The 19,386-nt window shown below is 34.8% G+C and overlaps 1 protein-coding gene across 3 annotated transcripts in view; it reads right to left on the reverse strand.

Moving 5' to 3' along the window:
• Window positions 1–3,101: 3,101 nt before the first annotated feature.
• The window catches only part of RNF128 (ring finger protein 128), a 75,118-nt gene continuing 58,833 nt past the window's right edge, over window positions 3,102–19,386 (reverse strand). For 2 of the 3 annotated variants that reach the window (XM_074358791.1, XM_045509991.2), the window contains 5 exons: window positions 15,201–15,272; window positions 12,222–12,304; window positions 11,253–11,349; window positions 10,039–10,207; window positions 3,102–4,523 (listed from right to left, as the gene is read on the reverse strand). In XM_074358791.1, coding sequence (XP_074214892.1) covers window positions 4,390–4,523; window positions 10,039–10,207; window positions 11,253–11,349; window positions 12,222–12,304; window positions 15,201–15,272 — 555 coding nt within the window. In that variant the 3' untranslated portion in view covers window positions 3,102–4,389. Of the gene's footprint in view, window positions 4,524–9,991; window positions 10,208–11,252; window positions 11,350–12,221; window positions 12,305–15,200; window positions 15,273–19,386 lie in introns of all 3 variants that reach the window. The other variant, XM_045509992.2, reaches the window with a different exon arrangement.

Here is a 19,386-nt window from a genome sequence, read left to right on the forward strand (position 1 = left end):
TTGCTGCAAATGGCAATATTTCATTCTTTTCTATGGCTGAGTAATATTCCATTGTGTATATATATACACCACATCTTCTTTATCCAGTCATCTGTTGATGGACACTTGGTTTGCTTCCATGTCTTGGCTGTTGTAAATAGTGCTGCTATGAACACTAGAGTTCATTAAGGAACCTTGGAATAGTCTTAAACTCTCACCACCTCCACTGTCACAGACACACACACATACCCCCTACTTTTTTTTCCAAAAGTCCAAATCCTCCTATTATCACTTTAGATAAGCCTCACATCACTTTCCTACTACAATATTGTAATAACTTCCCAACTCATCTGTCTGCTTCTATTCTTGTTTTCTGATTTATCCAAGCCACATATGTATGGACACAAAGTTAAAGCACGCAGAGATGAATAATACCTCATTTATCCAGAGGTCAGTCTTCCAGCTGACTCAGCCTTGTAAATCGTAGTTTCAAACACCTATGTGAAAGGTACTGGGAAACCTCAAATAGCAATTCCAAACCCTGTGCCATGGAAAGGCTGAGGCTTTCACTCAAGATTCTACTGGATTCTTATTTGAAATGAATTTCACAAGCTGAGTTGATGCTTTACAGTCTACAGCAGGTTTAGAAACAGTAAGATTCAAAACAGTTGGAGCACTACTAGAGGCGAGCCATCTAAAACTTTACTACTCAAAATACATTCCCGGGACCAGCGGCATTGGCATCACCTGGGAGCTTGCTACAAACTCAGAATCTCAGAGTTCATTCCAGACCTGCTGAATCAGAATGTGCATTTTAACAAGATCCCTGGGTAATTTGTAGGCATATTAAAGTTTTAGATGCACTGATTGAAAGCAAATTAGGTATTTGAAAATCAAAGTTTACAGCAAATTGGGGGGTGATTAATCATGTTTCCATGAAGAGCTACATAAGCATCTTTTAAAAAATAAGCTCTATTATGCTGTACACCAGAAATTGACACAACATTGTAAGCTGACTATACTTCAATAAAAAAGAATGCAAAAACAAGCTCTATTAATGAATTAAGTTTTTTTAGATGATTGAATTGCCTTTTTTAAAAAGTTCATATCAGGGAATTCCCATTAAAATTTTCTAAGGAAATGGGTCAGAACTAGGATGTCGGTTTGAGGAGAAATGGCCATTAACTATCTATGCTAAACCCTACTTCTATCTACTGCTCTTTAACCATCCAAATCTAGGCCTGTCCACAAGTGTCTCATATTCATGAGGTTGTATGTTTCTGGAGAAAAAAAAGTTAAGAACTAGTGGGTGGTGTTTTTCAAACTTTTCACTGAGTTATCTCTAAGGTAGAGGAGAATGAACATTTTTCTTGGAGGTCCAAGTGCCCACCATAATCATGAATTTCATGTAGCATGTAAATCTAAATTTTATACTGTTTAGTATGTTTTTAAATATTTTAAAATTCCACTCCAAAAAGCAGCAGCAATGAGTAAGGTAAATAACTCAAAATTTGCTATAACCTAAAGTGATAAAATTTCTCCAAATATTATAGAACTTAATTAAAATATTTAGTAAATGAACCAAAACTAGATGTGGGGGGTTGGGGAGGAGAACTATTCCTAGCAATCCAATTGTATCTTTAAATGTATTTTTGCTGATTTACCTGGGAACCATGTATATTCTTATGTATAAGATAATACAACCTGACTTCTATAATCTTACAAATGAACTCTGAGAAAACCCCTCTTTAAGTTGAAAACTACTATACACACAGGTATATCTACTGCCACTGTTAAAGCAATCAGCTTATATTTTATGTGAAGGTAATAAAATCTGTTGCTCAAACTCTTTATTATCAAAAGATAATAGCAGGAAGAAAATTCACAAGTGACATAGAATTCCTCTCCTCTGCATATACCCAATAAAATCAAGAACATAATATAGCTACACAAAGACTTGGATGTGGACACTCCTAGCAGCATTATCAACAATCTGAGTGTTTATTAACTGATGAGTGGATAACCAGATGTGGAATAACTATACAATAAAATATTCAGTAATGAAAAAGAATGAAGTACTGATGCATGCTTCAACATGGGTGAACCTTGAAAATATTATGCTAAGTGGAAGAAGCCAGTCACAAAAGGCCATATATGATTCCATTTATATGTAACATCCAGAATAGGCAAATCCTTAGAGCCAGAAAGTAGACTGATGGTTGCCTGGGGCTGGGAATGGGGACAGAAATTGAGTGCAAATGGGTGTGAAGGGACTTTTGGGGCTGATGGAATATTCTAAAACCAGACTGTGGTGATAGTTGCACAACTCTATACATTTGCTAAGTACCTCGGAACCATAAATTTACAACGGGTGAATTTTTGGTATGTAGATTATACTTAAATCCAGGTATTAAAATTCCAAAAATTATAAATCCCAAAAAAAACACCTCCACAGAGCTTGAAATAATTAACTTCCTAAGAATATAGGCCAAATTTATTGCATGGCATCACACACACACACACACATACCCCTAGCATATTGCCACATAAGACATACATAAACCTTGGTTTGATAATCATGGTTCTTAGGTGTTCTAAGCATCTGTTTATTCTTAGCATGTTTGGCAAAATAAAGAGATGCACTCAACTCATTAACAACATCCTAACAATCATACTGCCAAAGAGAAGGCTGAAGGAAAAGATAAATTCATAAAGCAATTAAATGGCCTTATGTCTTGGGTCATATAAAGATGGGCTAGCATAAAAAAAACCATAAAACAAAAAAACCTGAAATGTATATAAAAAACAAAAGAGAACAAACAAAAAACAAACAAAAAAGATGGACTGGCATCATGGTCTTTTTCTAACCTTATATTAACAGTGGTCAAACCTCATTATTTACCTTGCTGACGTTTAAAAACAACTCATGGCAAGTTCAGTTATATTATAACGGGAGCAGTTCCTCCCTATGTAATGCAATATGTAAATATTTATCACACTAAAGTGTTAGTTTTTATTGATCAAATAGATCAATGACCATTTACATCCAACCATTTTTTTCCCTCCCAAATCCAAACATATATTAAAAGTTAGCATATGGGAGTGAAACACTAGACACAAACTTTTATTGGAATATTTTATTTACATTTTATATTTAAAGAGAATCAATACAAATCGGGACATATTTACAGCATTTCAAATCAGTGTACAAGAATGCAATGGTTCATCCATTCTACATTTAGCCAACAAAAATACATGTCTTTTCTGCTTTTGCCTAAATTCTGCTGGAATTTGCACTGGAAACAACTCTAAAACCAAAGATAAGCCACAGAGAATACAAATAAAGTGCATTTTTAAATACCTCTATTTAACTTTGGTGGATGAAGCTTCAAACTTTATATTAAGGCACCTGGAATTCTCCCCCCCCCAATTCTTTTTCAAACACCAAGAAAATGCATTCACGAAATTTATAGCTACATGGACAGAATTTTAGTTTACCTAATGTTATTTTAGCCCATTGAGGTAAAATGTAAACTCAATTTTCAAAGTCAACATTGTTTGGACAACATTTTCTACAGACTAACTTCTGTAGAGAAGTTCATACACAAAGATCAATTACCAATTTTGGGGTGACTTATTCATAATCATTTTCAAGTAGTATGATGATTTATATACTCTGCTTTTGAAAATCCTCTAAGTTTGAGAAATAGTCATACAGCATTTTTGTGAGGAAAGTTTTTGTCTATAATCTTTTGTCAAATTGGTGTCACTAATATACCAATCAATCCAGTCCAGTCCATATTCTCTGATAAACTTTGCTTGACACTCACATGAAGTACATTTAGCCTAATTTTAAAAACAAGAAATAGTTAAAATGAATATTTTGCTTTAACCTTGTTCTATCAACTTAATGTAGCTTAAATAGACATTTCATGAAGTACTAGCCTAAGTTTGCATTGCTTTTTACATTACAATTCCAGATCAATATAAGCACCTGGAGAAAAACCCTGACACATATAGCCCAAGCTAAAGTAGTAGTATTTTTAATTAAGATACTATCATAAAATAAAATGATTACAGCTACTCCACATTTTAAAAGCAACATGTTTTTATAAGAAAATTGTTATAAATGAAAAACATGACCACTTGATGAGAGTTTTGAATGTTTAAAAATGTTGCTACCACTATTGAGAGGAAACTTGCCTATGAAAAACATTATAATGAGTTTGTGGAAAAAAGTTAATAGGTTAAGTATTTTAAGTCATTTAACTATAGCATAATATTAGTCATCTCAGCACTTTCAGTATCATTCTTATTTTATTAAGTTTATCCAGTTCATTAATAGTAAACTAGGCCCTGATTGGCAGTTCTGTTATCACTAAAGGTTCAAGTTTTCTATTGACACAGATTTTATGATTTAATTTCTTGAACAGCAGTCTCTTGATCAGGACTTTCATCTTCTTCAAAGGTTGGGTTGACAACATGAGGAACAACATCCACTGCAATGGAACTTGCTTCATGGTTTACCAGCTGCAGATTCTCATCTTTAAAAAGAAATGGCAATTTTAGGATGATTTTTACCTCCTCTTCTTTAAGACAAAATTCAATAGGCATGTCTAAGAAGCCTTTCTTATCTAATTCCAACATACTCTGGTTAGCAACACATTCCCTGCTCCTCTAATAATTTTAGCATACCTAGTGCCTAGATCTTAGTTTTGAAGTACTGTTCTCCAATAAAAGCCCCCACACCCTGAAGAAATAACTGATTTTAGGGCAAAGGCAAGGAGAGTATAAGACTAACCTAGATTCTAGCCTAAGGGTCAGCAAACTACAGCCTGCAAGCCAAGTCCATAGCTAAGAGTGGTTTTCACATGTTTAAGAGTTTGTAAGATAAAACATCCCCTCCTACCCAAAAAAAGCAACAAAGATCTATGGCCTTCAAAGCCTAAAATATTTACTCTCTGGCCCTTTACAGAAAAAGTTTGCCAATCCCTGGCCTAGAACATCTTGTGGTACCAGAAAGCAAGGATGTACTCAAAAAAAAAAAAAGGATATATTTTCATGTATAATTGAAAAATTGTGCTCTACACTGGAATTTGACACAACATTGTAAAATGATTATAAATCAATAAAAAATGTTAAAAAAAAAAAAAAGGATGGGGTCTGTTGAAAGGAAACAAAACAACTTGAGGGAATTCCCAATGACTAAATCTAGGACAATCTAATAATCATGAAAATAGTATTATGGAGTCAAAGAAATATCTATGAGTCTATACTATTATAAATGAATAATTGAATAAATAAATGGAGAAAGGGATAGCTCTTCCTTAAAATAGAAGCTTAATTGATGTAGAAAGAAGGATGGAAACAGAAAATCACCATTTGGCACACACTTCAGTAATAATTACTGCAAGCAAGAGGCATCAATGATTGTGAAAATTGGTAGGTAAAAGTATGATGAGACAGGATGTTTGTATAGTCTTCAAGTGTCTCTCTATAAAATAATAATTGCAAAGGGAAAAATAATAACTTTAAAAGCAGAAGCTTGGCAGATACCACCTTAACCAAGTGAAGAAAGTTAAAATAATTAGTAATAAGACATGGAAATCATGTGCCTCATTATATGATATGAAGTAGAGAAGGGCACAACATAATTTCTGTGGTATTCTTGCTAGAAATAGACAATGGACAATTCATTTAGTCATTGGGAAACAGCAGACAATTCCAAATTGAGGGACATTCTACTAAATAACTGACTGGTGGCCTTCGGAAGTGTCAAGGTCAAGAAAGACAAAGACTAAAGAAGAGTCACAGATTGGAGACAAAAAAAAGACAATTAAATGCAATGTGGACCTCTCAGCAGACTGGGTAAAGAAGGAACATACCCAAACATAGTAAAGGACATATATGACAAACACACAGCTAACATCATACTCAACAGGAACAAGACAATAGTACCCACTCTCACCACTCATATTCAACATAGTACTGGGAGTCCCAGCCAGAGGAATTAGAAAGGAAAAGAAATAAAAGGCATGAAAATCAGAAAGGAAGAAGTAAAATTATCTATTTCCAGGTGACATGACCTTATATAGAGAAAATGCTAAAGATACCACCAAAAGATTGTTAAAACTAATAAATGAATTCACTGAAATTGCAGCTTACAAAATCAACATACAAAAATCAGCCACATCTCTATACACTAACAATGAAATATCTGAAAGAGAAATATAGGAAGCTATCCCGTTTACAATAGCATCAAAAAGCAATAAAATATTTATGAGTAGATTTAACCAAGGAGATAAAAGATTTGCACTGAAAACTGAAAGACATTGATAAAAGATACTGAAGACACAAATAAATGAAAAGATATCCCATGTTTGTGGATCACAAGAATTAATGTTATTAAAATGTCCATACTACCCCAAACTATATGTAGATTCAGCATAACCCCTATCAAAATTCCAATGACATTTTTTCACAGAAATAGAAAAAAATTTCTAAAATTCATATGAAACTACAAAAGACCCTGGATAGCCAAAGTAATCCTGAGAAAGAAGAACAAAGTGGGTTGCATTGCACTTCCTGATTTAAAACTGTACTACAAAGCTATAGTAATCAACACAGTATGGTACTAGTGTAAAAACAGACACACAGATCAGTGGAACAGAACTGAGAGTTCAGAAATAAACTCATGTGTATGAGGTCAACTAATATTTGACAGGGGAGCCAAGAACACTCAATGGGGAAAAGACAGTCTTCAATAAATGGTGTTGGGTAAACTGGATAAATATACAACAGAATGAAATGGATCCCTATCTTATACTACTTGCAAAAATGAACTCTAAATGGATTAAGGACTTAAAACTAAGACCTGGAACCATAAAACTCTTAGAAGAAAACATAGGGGAAAAGCTCCTTGACACTGGTCTTGGCAATGATTTTAAATATGACACCACAAAGCACAAGCAACAAAAGCAAAAATCAAAAAATGGGACTACGTCAAACTAAAAGCTTCTGCACAGCAAAAGAAATAATCAACAGAATGAAGAGACAAGCTACAAAATGGGAGAAAATATTTGCAAACTACATATCAGATAAGGGGCTAATATCCAAGATATATAAGGAACTCATACAACTCAATAGCAAAAACCCAAATAATCTGGTTTTAAAAAGGGCAGAACTGAGTAGATATTTTTCCAAAGAACACATACACATACAAATGACCAACAGGTACATGAAAAGATGCTCAACATAACTAATCATCAGAAAAATGCAAATCAAAACCACGAGATATCACCTCACACATGTTAGAATAGCTGTTATCAAAAAGACAAGAAATACATATTGGCAATGATGTGAAGAAAAGGAAAACCCCAATGCACTATTGGCGGGAATGTTAATTGGTATAGCTCTACATGTGTGGAGGTTCTCAAAAAATTAAAACTAGAACTACCATATCATCCAGCAATCCCACTTCTGTATATATATCTAAAGTAAATGAAATCACTATCTTGAAGAGATATCTGCACCTCCAAGTTCACTGTAGCATTATTCACAAAAGCCAAGGCATAGAAGTAACCTAGGTGTCTACTGGCTGATGAACAAATAAAGAAAATGTGATATATACACAGTGGAATAACATTTAGTTATGAGAAAGAGGGAAATCCTGCCATTTGCAACAACACGGATGGACTTGAGGGCATTGTGCTAAGTGAAATAAACCAGAGAAAGACAAATAGTCTATGATCTCACTTATATGTAGAATCTAAAAAAAAATGCCAAACTCATTTCTACGGAGGTAATAGTTTTGAATTCTTTTTTCAGTCAGGCCGAAATTATTTTGAAATTTAAAAAAAAGAAACAAACCTGTGCTTGGGCCCTGCATCTCACGGATTTTGATTTAAGTATTCTGGAGTGGAGTCCAGATATCAGCAATGTTTACAGTTTCTCTGAGTGATTCTAATGTGCAGCCAGGGTTAAGAACTAGAGCCCTGATTCAGTGGTTCTCAAAGTGTGGTCCCTGGACCAGCAGCATCAGTATCACCTGGAAACTTACTAGAAATGAAAATTCTCAGGTTCCACTCCAGACCTATTGAGTCAGAAACTGATTGTTTCCTCTCTGTTTTAACAGGCCCTCCTGGTGACTCAATGTATGCTTAAGTTTGAAAGCCAGTTGCTCTAATATAATTGAGCACAATGATGGAAAACATAGGTATGAAGTAATTAACTGTATGTTTACCAAACGTTATTTAAATCAACTATCACCAATAATCAATGGTTAATAGGCAAGACACCCGAACTACTAATATATAGTCATAGATAAAATTAAATCTTTCCTATGTAGTCATTCATTCAACACTTATTTGAATATCTACTATGTGGCAGTCTGTGCTAGGTGCTGGGTATACCAACAGTGAATAATAAGACACTGTCCCTACCCAAAGGGACTTTTAAAATTCAGTGCAATAAGTGCAATGGTAGAAGATCTATGGAAGCAGACAGTAGGGCCACACGTGTGAGTCAAGGGAGGCTTCTTAAAGTGGAGCAAGTTTTAAAGGAGGAACAGGATTTAGATTGGGCTTTTCCAATTTCTTGGGGGAGGAAGAGTGGAAAGAATGGGCAGAGAGAAGATAGCGGCTCAAGCTATGACTGTTGAATTAAGGTTGGAAATTAGGGGATGGATTAGAGGAAAGATGATATTGAATCAATAGGAAAGAAGAGGGGGAAGAATTTATGACCTCTGTAGTTCCTGGTTTGAGGCACTTGGGAAGGTGTTACTACCATTCACACAGATAAAGAATACAGGAAAAGGGATGTGGATCGTCATTTTATTTGCTTCTCAAATTCTCTGCAAAAAATTGTTCTGCCTCCTACCCTCTCCCACAAGAGCAAAACACAAAAAAAAGTAGGTTGGGACTTTTTAAAAAACTGGCCTGGCAATGAAATGAATTACCCTGTACACTCACTCTCCTTTATCTTCAATAAATTCTATTACCACACAGTTACAAGAACAAAAAAAAATATCATCAGGGGCAAATAAACAACGATTATTTATTATAGGTAGACTAAGCCACCGATTATTAAGATTCCTATGACTACTCTGTACTCTAGGAAATGTCTGAAGATTAGATTACAATATGAGGTTTGCATTTACATGATGGCATTCCTCGTGACATATGTAGAAATGGTATCTATGGCACTGATAAACCAACTGAGGATGAAGGTTTATGTCATAGGAAGCTGAAACTTTTACAAGTCATCTTGACATTTTGTTTTCCTTCTACTTTTATGCCAGTATTAGGTTATCTCAAAATGAGGATCAAGAAAATAACTATCAAACCAACAACAACCATGAAGAAAAGGTGGAAGTTAAAGAAAGGGAAAGTAATTTGTATAGGGGTTTTCTCTAAAGAAAAAAGTAACAAAATTCCCTAAAATTTCTCTGCTGGTATTACATCACTAAGTTGCAAATACTGATTCACATGAATTTTGAAATCAATACATTCAACTTTAGTTTCCATGGTTTGTTCATTTCATGGCAAATAATCAACAGGTGGCAGCACATATCATCTAAAACAGTTTCCCATCTGTGCCAAACATGGGTTCTGAACAAGTTGTGTATAGATCAAGGTTTTGAAAACTGAATTCTACTTTATCATGCCAGGACTGCCTTATCTTAATTTATTTATCCTAATTTCTGATTGATCTGCAATAAACAATGGCTTCTAAAGTTTAAAGTATCTCCTTAGCCTCTGTAAATTAATAAGCCACCTCTTAAATGCACTGGTGAGAAGCTTTCCAATAAAAAACCTTTTTCTTCTATGAATAATCCTCACTCTTAATGCATTTCATCTATTTCAGGTATATTTGAATATGTACATATTAAGTTAAGGTAGGGGTGCCTCCTGCACTACCTCACTCTTACTAGAAAAAAAAAACTGGAATGTGTTAATGGATGAATGGAACAAATGTCAAAAAACTGGAGTACTCTGCCAGCGGTATAACTCACAATGGATCATTTGTGGGGTGCTTGCTGCCCCTCAGCGTGGTGCTTACTTGCTGACTGCACATGTTCCTCCAAAGGCGGTTCATCTGCTCCCTGAACTGAAGCATAACCAGACGATGCAGTCTCACTGCGATTATCCTCTTCGTGAGGAGAGGCACTATTGGATGTTTCACTGGATACAGGGACTTGTAAAGACACTGATCCATCTTCAACATCCACCTGTGGAAAGCATTTGAACGCATTAAGAGGCTCTCAGAATCCATATGCTTCTTTGACATATCATTACAAAGTTTCTTCACAGGTGACTTATTAGAGCAATGTTTCTTAACCTTTTAAACCTATAACCCTCTCCCTCCTTTATATTGAAGTTTAGTTGATTTACAATGTCGTGTCAGTTTCAGGTGTACAGCAAAGTGATTCAGTTATGTGTGTGTGTGTGTGTATATATATATATATATACATATATATATATATATATATATACACACACACACACACACACATATACACATAAATTATTTTTCAGATTCTTTTCCATTATAGGTTATTACAAGATATTGAATATAGTTCCCTGTGCTATACAGTAGGTCCTTGTTTATAATCCCTTTTGATGATTAAAAAAATTTCTTGCTGCCCCAGCCAGAGCAACTGGAAGAACTGGGTCCAATGGGGTTAAAGATGTTACAGGTAGATTGCCTTCACATCTGACATGTTCATCTGGGTGATCCCAACAGTTTATAATACAATGCCTGGTACAAGGTGGGCACTCAAAAAAAAAATTCTTATGCTGTCCCCTAGGGGAATTGGGGATCACCATCATCTATATATCTCCTCAAGTCAGGAAGATTTTTGTTGAGCTTGACTTTCTGTTGTGTATTGTGAAATAGGCAGTGTTTATTTACCAAATACACTACAATTCAATACTTATCATGCTTTCTCAAACTTTACATGCTTATTTAACTACTGGTTTGGTTGCTAAGAGTGAAAAAGAGCAAGGGGTATGTATCAGAAGTCAGTTCAGGTCATCACTTCACATTCTGACCAAATAATAAGTACATTTGAGAAGAAGAAAGAAGGAAAATGGAGGTGGTACAACATGGCACCTCACTGTCACTGTGATGTAAGTCGGTCCAATTTCTGTTATAAACTGCAAGTCTATCACATTACATAGCTAAAAAATATGAATGTTGTTTTCCTGAAGGCCCAGGTATATAAATAACACACCACTTAAGTTCCTTCATATAAATAGTTCAGCAACATTTACCTCAATTCCCAAAGCTTTGAGTATGTCACATTTGCACATGGGGCAAGTCCTGTGTTCTAACAGCCATGGGTCAACACATGTCTTATGGAAAATATGGCTAATGAAGGAAAAAAATTGGTTATCAGCTGTGAAATAGCAACAACACTTTGCCTAAAATACTAAGAGGTTAGCCCTATAATTTTACTTAGTCTTTTAACTTATGTATTTTCGCCCCTTTTAAACACACTATTACAGCATAAATCCTAAGAAGGAGCCACAGAAACAAAATTTGGAACCTAAATATAAAAGCCTCATTACCCTAGCTTCATAAAAATTATTTTCAATACTACTTACTTGAAAAACGGCTAAGAAGCTACCTGACCTAAGACTTTGTTCAGTAATTCAGATCTTCATTATCTTTTTATTCCCTAACAGTTAGTCATTCTCAATATAGTACAATAAAGTATCAAGTGCAACATAATTCCGATACATTAGGCAATGTGAGAAGTTCTGAGAATGCCACCATTTAATAGCTAAAAGGAAGAGACAACTTCCAGGAGAGGGACAATAAGAAACCAAAAGAATGAAGACTTCCAAATAGGTACTCATATGTTGATTTTATTTTTTTCTCAGTAAGATTGTCAGAATTATTTTGAATTAAATAATCCAGTACCAAACACACACACACCCTCCACCCCCTCCCCAAAACACAAATAACTAAACAAACAGTGGTGCTGGCTAGGCTCTCAGTTATTTATGGAACTAGCTTCCAAACTGCACCAGATTATGGAAACTTTATATAATTAGCCTTATACCAATGCCAGTGATATTAAAAATAAAGCATTCACCTATATTTTAATGAAAATAAGTTAAAAAAAATAAACACTTTCTTTATATCACATTGGAAACATCCAAAATAGTTTCCCCCAGTGCAACCATTTTTGTAAATCAGCTAGTCTTATTAATGACATAAAAGAAAATCAAACTTACTTGCAGGTTAGGATGCGCACCAAATCATTTGGTTTATATAGTTCAATACACACAGCGCAACTATCTCCATCAGGGCCAATTTCCTATGAGCAAACAGTTACTGTTAGTCTGATGGATAAGAGAAAATACATTAGACTAGAGAGCAAGATCAGAATATACATGTATTTAAATTGCATCAATTCCTACAGAAGGAGGAGCAGGACATCACTAAACTGACTGTTTCAGTAAGTGATTTAAAATTATTTAGACTTAATTGGAATCTTAAAAAAAGTCAAACTTATAGAAACAGAGGGTAGAAAAGTAGTTGCCAGGGGTAAGGGATGGGGAAATAGGGAGAAGTTAGTAAAAGGGTATAAACTTTCAGCTATAAGATGAATAGGGTCTGAGAATCTAATGTAAAACACAGTGACTATAGATGATAACACTCTATTACATAATTGAAATTGGAAAATCAAATGCAATATTTAGACTTTAAAAAGTAAAAGAATAAAGTCAACCAAAGAGGAACAGTACAAAGGGAAACATGTAGCACTGATTTAAACCTTTTCCTGGTTTCAGAATTCACACGCTGCTGTAAGGTCTATGGCTATGTTTTTCCATCAAAAAAAGTAAGATATAATTCACACGCAGTAAAATTCACTGCAATGTTGAGTATACAGTTTTGCAAGTTTGCACAAACACGCAGTTGCTTAATCCCCACCACAATCAAGATATAGGATAGTCCTATTACCCCTATTATAGAGGACAGTCCTCTATACCCTTTTGTTGTTAACCCCTCCTTTCACCCCCATCCTCCAGCAACCACTCATCTCTGTTTCAGGGCCTATAGTTTGGGTTTTTCCAGAATGTCATTGTAAGTGGAATTGTGCACTACATAGCCTTTGAGTCTGGCTTTTTTCATTTAACATAATGCATTTGCAATTCATCCACGTTGTTGTATGTACCAGCAGGGATTCCCCCCTTTTATTGTTAAATAGTATTCCATGATATGGATGTACCACGGTTTTTTAAAACCATTCACCATTTAAAGAACATCTGGGTTCTTTCCAGTTTTTGGTAATTACAAGTAAAGCTGCCATGAACAACTGTGAACAAGTTTTTGTGTGAACGTATTTTTTTCCTCTAGGGTAAACACCTAGTAGTGAGACTGCTGTGTTCTTTGGAGAGTGTATGTTTGATTTCATAAAGAACTGCCAAACTGTTTTCCAGACTGGCTGTACACTGCATTCGCACCAGCAAATGCATGAGAGTTCCAGTTGTTATACATCCAGCCAGCTCTTGGTATTGTCAGTTGAATTGGTTTTAGCCGTTCTAATGAATGTGCTGTGGTATCTCAGTGTGGTTTTACTTTGCATCTCCCTAATGACTAGTGATATTAAGTATCATTTTATGTGCTTTTTTTGCCAGCCATATATTTCTTTGGTAAAATACCTGTTTTATGTATTTTTCCACTAGATTGTTTTCTTCTCTTGAATTTTGAGAGTTCTTTATATATTCTGGATACAGTCCTTTATCAGATATGTGATTTGCAAATATTTTCTCCCAGTCTGTGGCCTGCCTTTTCATTCTCTTAACAGTGTCTTTCAAAGAGCAAAAGTTCTTAATTTGACGGTCAAATTTCTAATTTTTTTCTTTAATGGACTTGTTTTTGGCATATCTAAGTAATCTTTGTCTAACCAAAGCTATGAAGATGCTTTTCTCCAAAGTTTTCTTTTAAAATTTCATAGTTCTAGGTTTTATATTTAGGTCTGTGATCCATTTTGAGTTAATTTTGACAGACAGCATGAAGTATGGATTGAGGTTCATTTTTCTGGAATATGGATATTCATTCATTGCATGTGGAGAGCCAACAATTGACTGCCCTTTCCTCTTGGAACTGCCTTTGCACCTTTGTTGAAAATCAATCGACCATATATATGTGGCTCTATTTCTGGACTCTCTCTTCTGATCCAATGAGCTAAAGGTCTATTCTTTCTCTAATACCGCACTTGCTTGATTACTGTAGCTTTAACATAATTCTGCAAATCAGATAATGTGAGTCATCCAAATTTGTTCTTTATTGAATTGTTTTGGTTAGTCTAGTTCTTTTGCTTCTCCAAATAAACTTCGAATCAACTTGTCCATTTCTACAAAAGATACAAGTAGGATTTTCACTGAAGCTGCATTGAATCTATAGATTAGTTTGGGAGGAATTCACATCTTTGACAACAGAGAGTCTTCTAACCCATGAACGTGGTATATCCCTCCATTTATTTAGGGCTTCTTTGATTTCTTTCTTTCTTGCAGTTTTCAGCATACAGATCTTGTACATATTTTGTAAGATTTATACCTAAGTAGATAATGGTTTTGGTGCCATTTACACGGTATTTTTTACTTCAGTAAGTTCTATAGCTATTTTTTATTGAAGTATAGTACAAACTTCCATAGCTTTTCTTTGGATACATGTTTTATATATCAATGATAGTTTTCAACTGTGCTAAATCTGAAAATGGATGTTCAAGTAAAGTTGTACTGAAGCACTGTATTAACTTCCTGTTGTTGCTGTATCAAATTACCATAACTTAGTGTCTCAAAATGACACAAACTTATTCTTTTACTGATATTGACCATGGCCTCTTTCTTATCACTCCAACCTCTTGCTTTCATTGTCACATCTCCTACTGTATAGTAGTCAAATGTCCCTTATCCTCTCTCTCATAAAGATACTGTGATTATATATAGGAACCACCTGGATAATCCAGGATAATCTCCCTACCTCAAGATCCTTAACTTATTCACATCTGCAAAGTCCCTTTTGCCATAAAGGTAACATTTACCAGTTCCAGGGATTTGGATGTAGATACCTTTGGGGGCCATTATTCAGCCTACCTCCAGTATCAAATAGGTTAAAAAGTCATATTTTGGAAGAACATTTATCTTTTAACAATGGCTTAGTAGCATTGCTTTAAAACAAATAGCATTTAAAAGTCATAAATGCACCTTGTCTCCTTGTTTCAGTGTACGGAGTTGAAGCCTTCCAATAGCTTTTTTAGCATCTGCCTTTAATTGTCTCTGTAATAAAAAAAATAGCAAGTATTAGGAAAAACTATTTTTAAAAGAAATACAATAAAAAGGGTAGAGAGGATTAATAAATATCAGACAAAAGTCAATGTATAAGTGAATTTTAAAATATAAAATTTAATTAACCATAATAAATGTCCATCTATCTGATATCAAGAGGGGTTTTTTAAATTACTGAAACTTTTCACTTATGTTTCCTTATCCTCTTAAACAGCAGCTTTGGGCCACAACGGTAAAGCTGTGTGTCTCTATTCCAAATGGATTCAGATGCTATGAATGTTCAAAGGAATTTTTCTATTTTCAAAAGCCCAGAGAAACTCAAAGTGCATCTTTTCCATTTTCTTTTTTTTTTTTTTCCATTTTCTTTTTTGAATGGTGTCATGTTTGGTAGAAAGTGCATAGGCTTTGGATTCAAATGGACCCAGACTCAAAGTCTGATTTTGTCACTTACTAAATGAATAATACTGGACAAGTCATTAAATCTTTGAGCTTGTTTAGTAGCTAGTACTACTACTTCCTTATATTTTCATCTAGTTATTTTAGAATTTAAAATTGTTTTTGATATCTCTTACCTCATTTAATCCTTACAATAACCTCCTAAAGGAGATATCTCCATTTTAACGTTGAGCAAGTGGGGGCCAGGAAAAGTAAAATAACTTGTCCAAATGATAGAGCTGTTAGTGGAAGTCCGCTCTTCACATTCCAAGATTCCATTATGATACACCATCCAAAATCTTCTAACGTTTTCCTAACTCTTGAATTCTATGGTCTGTCAAATTGTGGCCAGTCCTTACAATGAAAAATCAGTATGCCCACAGGGCTCTGGCCCTCGACCAGACTTCCAAACATCACTACTTTCTTTTCATATAAAGCATGAGCTATTTAGACACCAAGAAGAGAAAAATGCAAATGATACAAAAAATAGAGCCAAGAAGAGAAAACAGGACAAGAGAAAAAATGTAGTTGATGACAAGTCTTTGACAATCATTTTGCACGTTGTCTTTACAGCACTTCTGATTTAGGTTTTAAGCAATGAGCTCTACGACACATTTGGGGAAGTGATAGATCTCTAGGGTATCTACTTGATTAAGTCTATATAGTCTGATTTCTCATTCCAGAATATTCAACAAAATATAAATGCATGAATCTCCACTGCTAGTGTCTATCAATTTATTAGGGATGAACTATATAACTCTGATCATATCCAAGAGTGATGCAAATTAATGAGGTGGGATTGAAGGCAAACTTTAAATGTAATGCCCAAGTCTATGCTGATGAGAAAAGTGGAATTTATAAGACCAGTGCTAAAAAAAAGTGTGTAGGGGGATACAAAAATATAGGGAAAAATCCAAGATACCAGAAGATCCTAAGCAAGGGACTTGATTATAAAGAATCTCTAAAAGATTTGCAGCATAGCATAAACCAATGTTTAACAAAGCAGTCCCAGAATTTAAAAAATATTTTAAAAGGAACTTTGGATATTCCCAATAACTCCCACCAAGCTTTTATAAAGAAAAGACTTCTTCAGATATGTATGTACAACATGTGGTTTTGTTAAGAAGCAGAAACTGTATCCTCAGAGACTGAATAAAGGTCACTTGTAAAGCTGCCATTAGAACTCAAAATTCACTGTTACACTGATAGCAAGAGTTTCCAAGATGCATCCATTCCTCTAAAACCTGACAGATGAGAACAAAATTATGACCAAGTAGTTTATATTAAATATGTTTGGATAATATCATTAAAGTCAAACTTCTGGGTGTCCGAATATATTAACTTTTAAAGACAATATGCCCCAATGCAAATTGTAATTTACATTTTATTTCTTAAAAAAACAGAACTTCAGGAGTCTATCTACTTTGTTACACAAAGTACTTTGGACACTTTTTCGGTACCTCTCCACCATATGAGAATTCCCTCCTACCCTACAAATTCCAACAGCACATTGCTTCTACCTCTTATATTCTGTAGTTGTGTTGTATTGTTCATGTGTCTTTCTCTCCTAGTAGATTGTGAGTGGATGGAGGACTGGGCCTTAATCATTTAAAAAATTTCCCACAATGCCTAGTAGTTGCTCGAAGAATAGCTTCTGAATTCAGAAAAACAGGTTTTCATGATTTTCTCATCCAAGTCAGTTTTACTCATTAAAAGCCTCTATCAAATTTAGGAAACAAAAGGTTTAGAGAAAATGTATTAGGCCCCTACCATGTGTCAGGTTTAACCCTAAGCTTTTTACTTGTGTCATCTTGTTTAATCATTAACAACCTTATGGAACAGGTATTTTAATATCCAAATTTTATAGACAAGAAAATGCTCATAAGCTTGACTGAAGTCCAGGCAGCTGGTTAGTTGCAGAGCTAGGATTCATTCAAGCCCAGGTTCTATCAGGGTTTAAAGCCCATGATCTCTCTACCATAGTACACTGCCTCCATTGTGTAATAGCAGTGTTTAAAACGCTTCACATTCCTTGTGAAGAAGATAAATGAAAGAAATAAGAAAAAAAAAACCCTCAAAGTCAGCTATTATCCAATCTTCAAATCCTTCCTAAATTGGCTACTTCCTGTGATTTGGGGAAATCTTTTAAACAAGTATTTTATATCAACAGACTCTCCCTGCCTCCTCCCCAATCCTGAGAGATACCTGGTCTAAGGCTATTTGGCAGTTAGAGTAGAAGATTGTTTCAAAGCAGCTTGGTTGTTGGCCAATTTTCTTAACAGAAGCTTAATGTCACTATTCTTTTCAAAAGTTGTGATGTTTCCAGTCCTTGAAGAATCTCAGCTACATAGTCTTTTTGTGGTTCTGACTGACACCTTATTTGGGCTGAAAATGAAAAGTCAGGCCAATTCTTATATTACGACATTCAATTTTTAAATTACAGTGAAGGCAAAGATATTCTACCTAGTTCATTTGTGAATTTATACCCAATTAAGTAAAATAAATGTTCAGTCCTGTGATTTGTCAGCCTGGGTTTTGGTTCCAAGACGTTCAGCTTTTAGTTTAACTGAAACCCACAAGAAAAACACTAGGCATGTAGTCAAACCTAATTACATGATAGGGGAGGGCAAGGTATGCAAAAGCAAGGAAAGTGGGTGGATATAAGCAAACTAGATTTTCCTGTTAAGTCACCACTCTTTTTTTAATAAAATTTTTTATAGAAATTTGACTCAGCGTTCATAAAACAGAGTATGTAAAATCAAGAATTATAGTAAGAGAATTATTTTCCTCAGATATATTCCTGTCAATAAAATCAATGTCTGAGTCATATGGCTGTTTAGATATATGAGCAATGAAAGATATTTAATTTTTTCCCAGTGAAAACGTATGCATCAAATCACTGTGTTGTATACCTGAAACTAATGTAATATTGTATGTCAATTACATTTCAGTTTTAAAAAAGCCCCCCAAACCCTCTGCATAATATATGAATGGAAGTGTTCCTAAAGGAAAGAGGAGGTGCAGACTATAAAATAGCTTCCATTAAGTCTAGGGAACTACAAAACTAGGAATACAGACCACTCACATGAAGGTGATCACCGTGAACGGTGGGAGGAAATGCACTGTACAGAAGAGCAGTGAGAAAAGGGGGAATCTGACCCAGGAGCTAGGTCAGAGAAAGACTCTAAAACTAGGTCCTACTCAGACAAGAATCTGTTTAACCTGCTCTTATATAAGAATCAAAATAATGGTTCTGTACAGGGCTCTAAATCTCAAATTTAGGCAGGAACAGATACATATATACAAACACATCTACTACAAATGTGTATATGTTGATAGTGGTACAGTATGCAGACACTTGGTAAGTCTTCCAGTTAATTTTATATACTAGGAGAGAAGAGAAAATTTACTGTAACCAGAAATGTTTCAGATATTTTTAGCCATGCCTTAAGTTCAAGGACAAATTTTAACATAATAATATAGCTAAGTTCTTCCTCATCTGAGCCCACATAAGAGCACAATCTCTCTGGCAGAAAACTACAAGGACATGTGTGACATATTTCTGCCCAAGAAGCCAATTTGAGTCTCAGGGTCCGACACTCATATTGGGGACTGGTCACGAGACAATTCTGCTAGCAATTGGCCATGCTGCCCAAAACTCAGGACCCCA

Source organism: Camelus bactrianus, chromosome X (assembly GCF_048773025.1).
Source record: "Camelus bactrianus isolate YW-2024 breed Bactrian camel chromosome X, ASM4877302v1, whole genome shotgun sequence".
NCBI classification, from domain to species: domain Eukaryota; kingdom Metazoa; phylum Chordata; class Mammalia; order Artiodactyla; family Camelidae; genus Camelus; species Camelus bactrianus.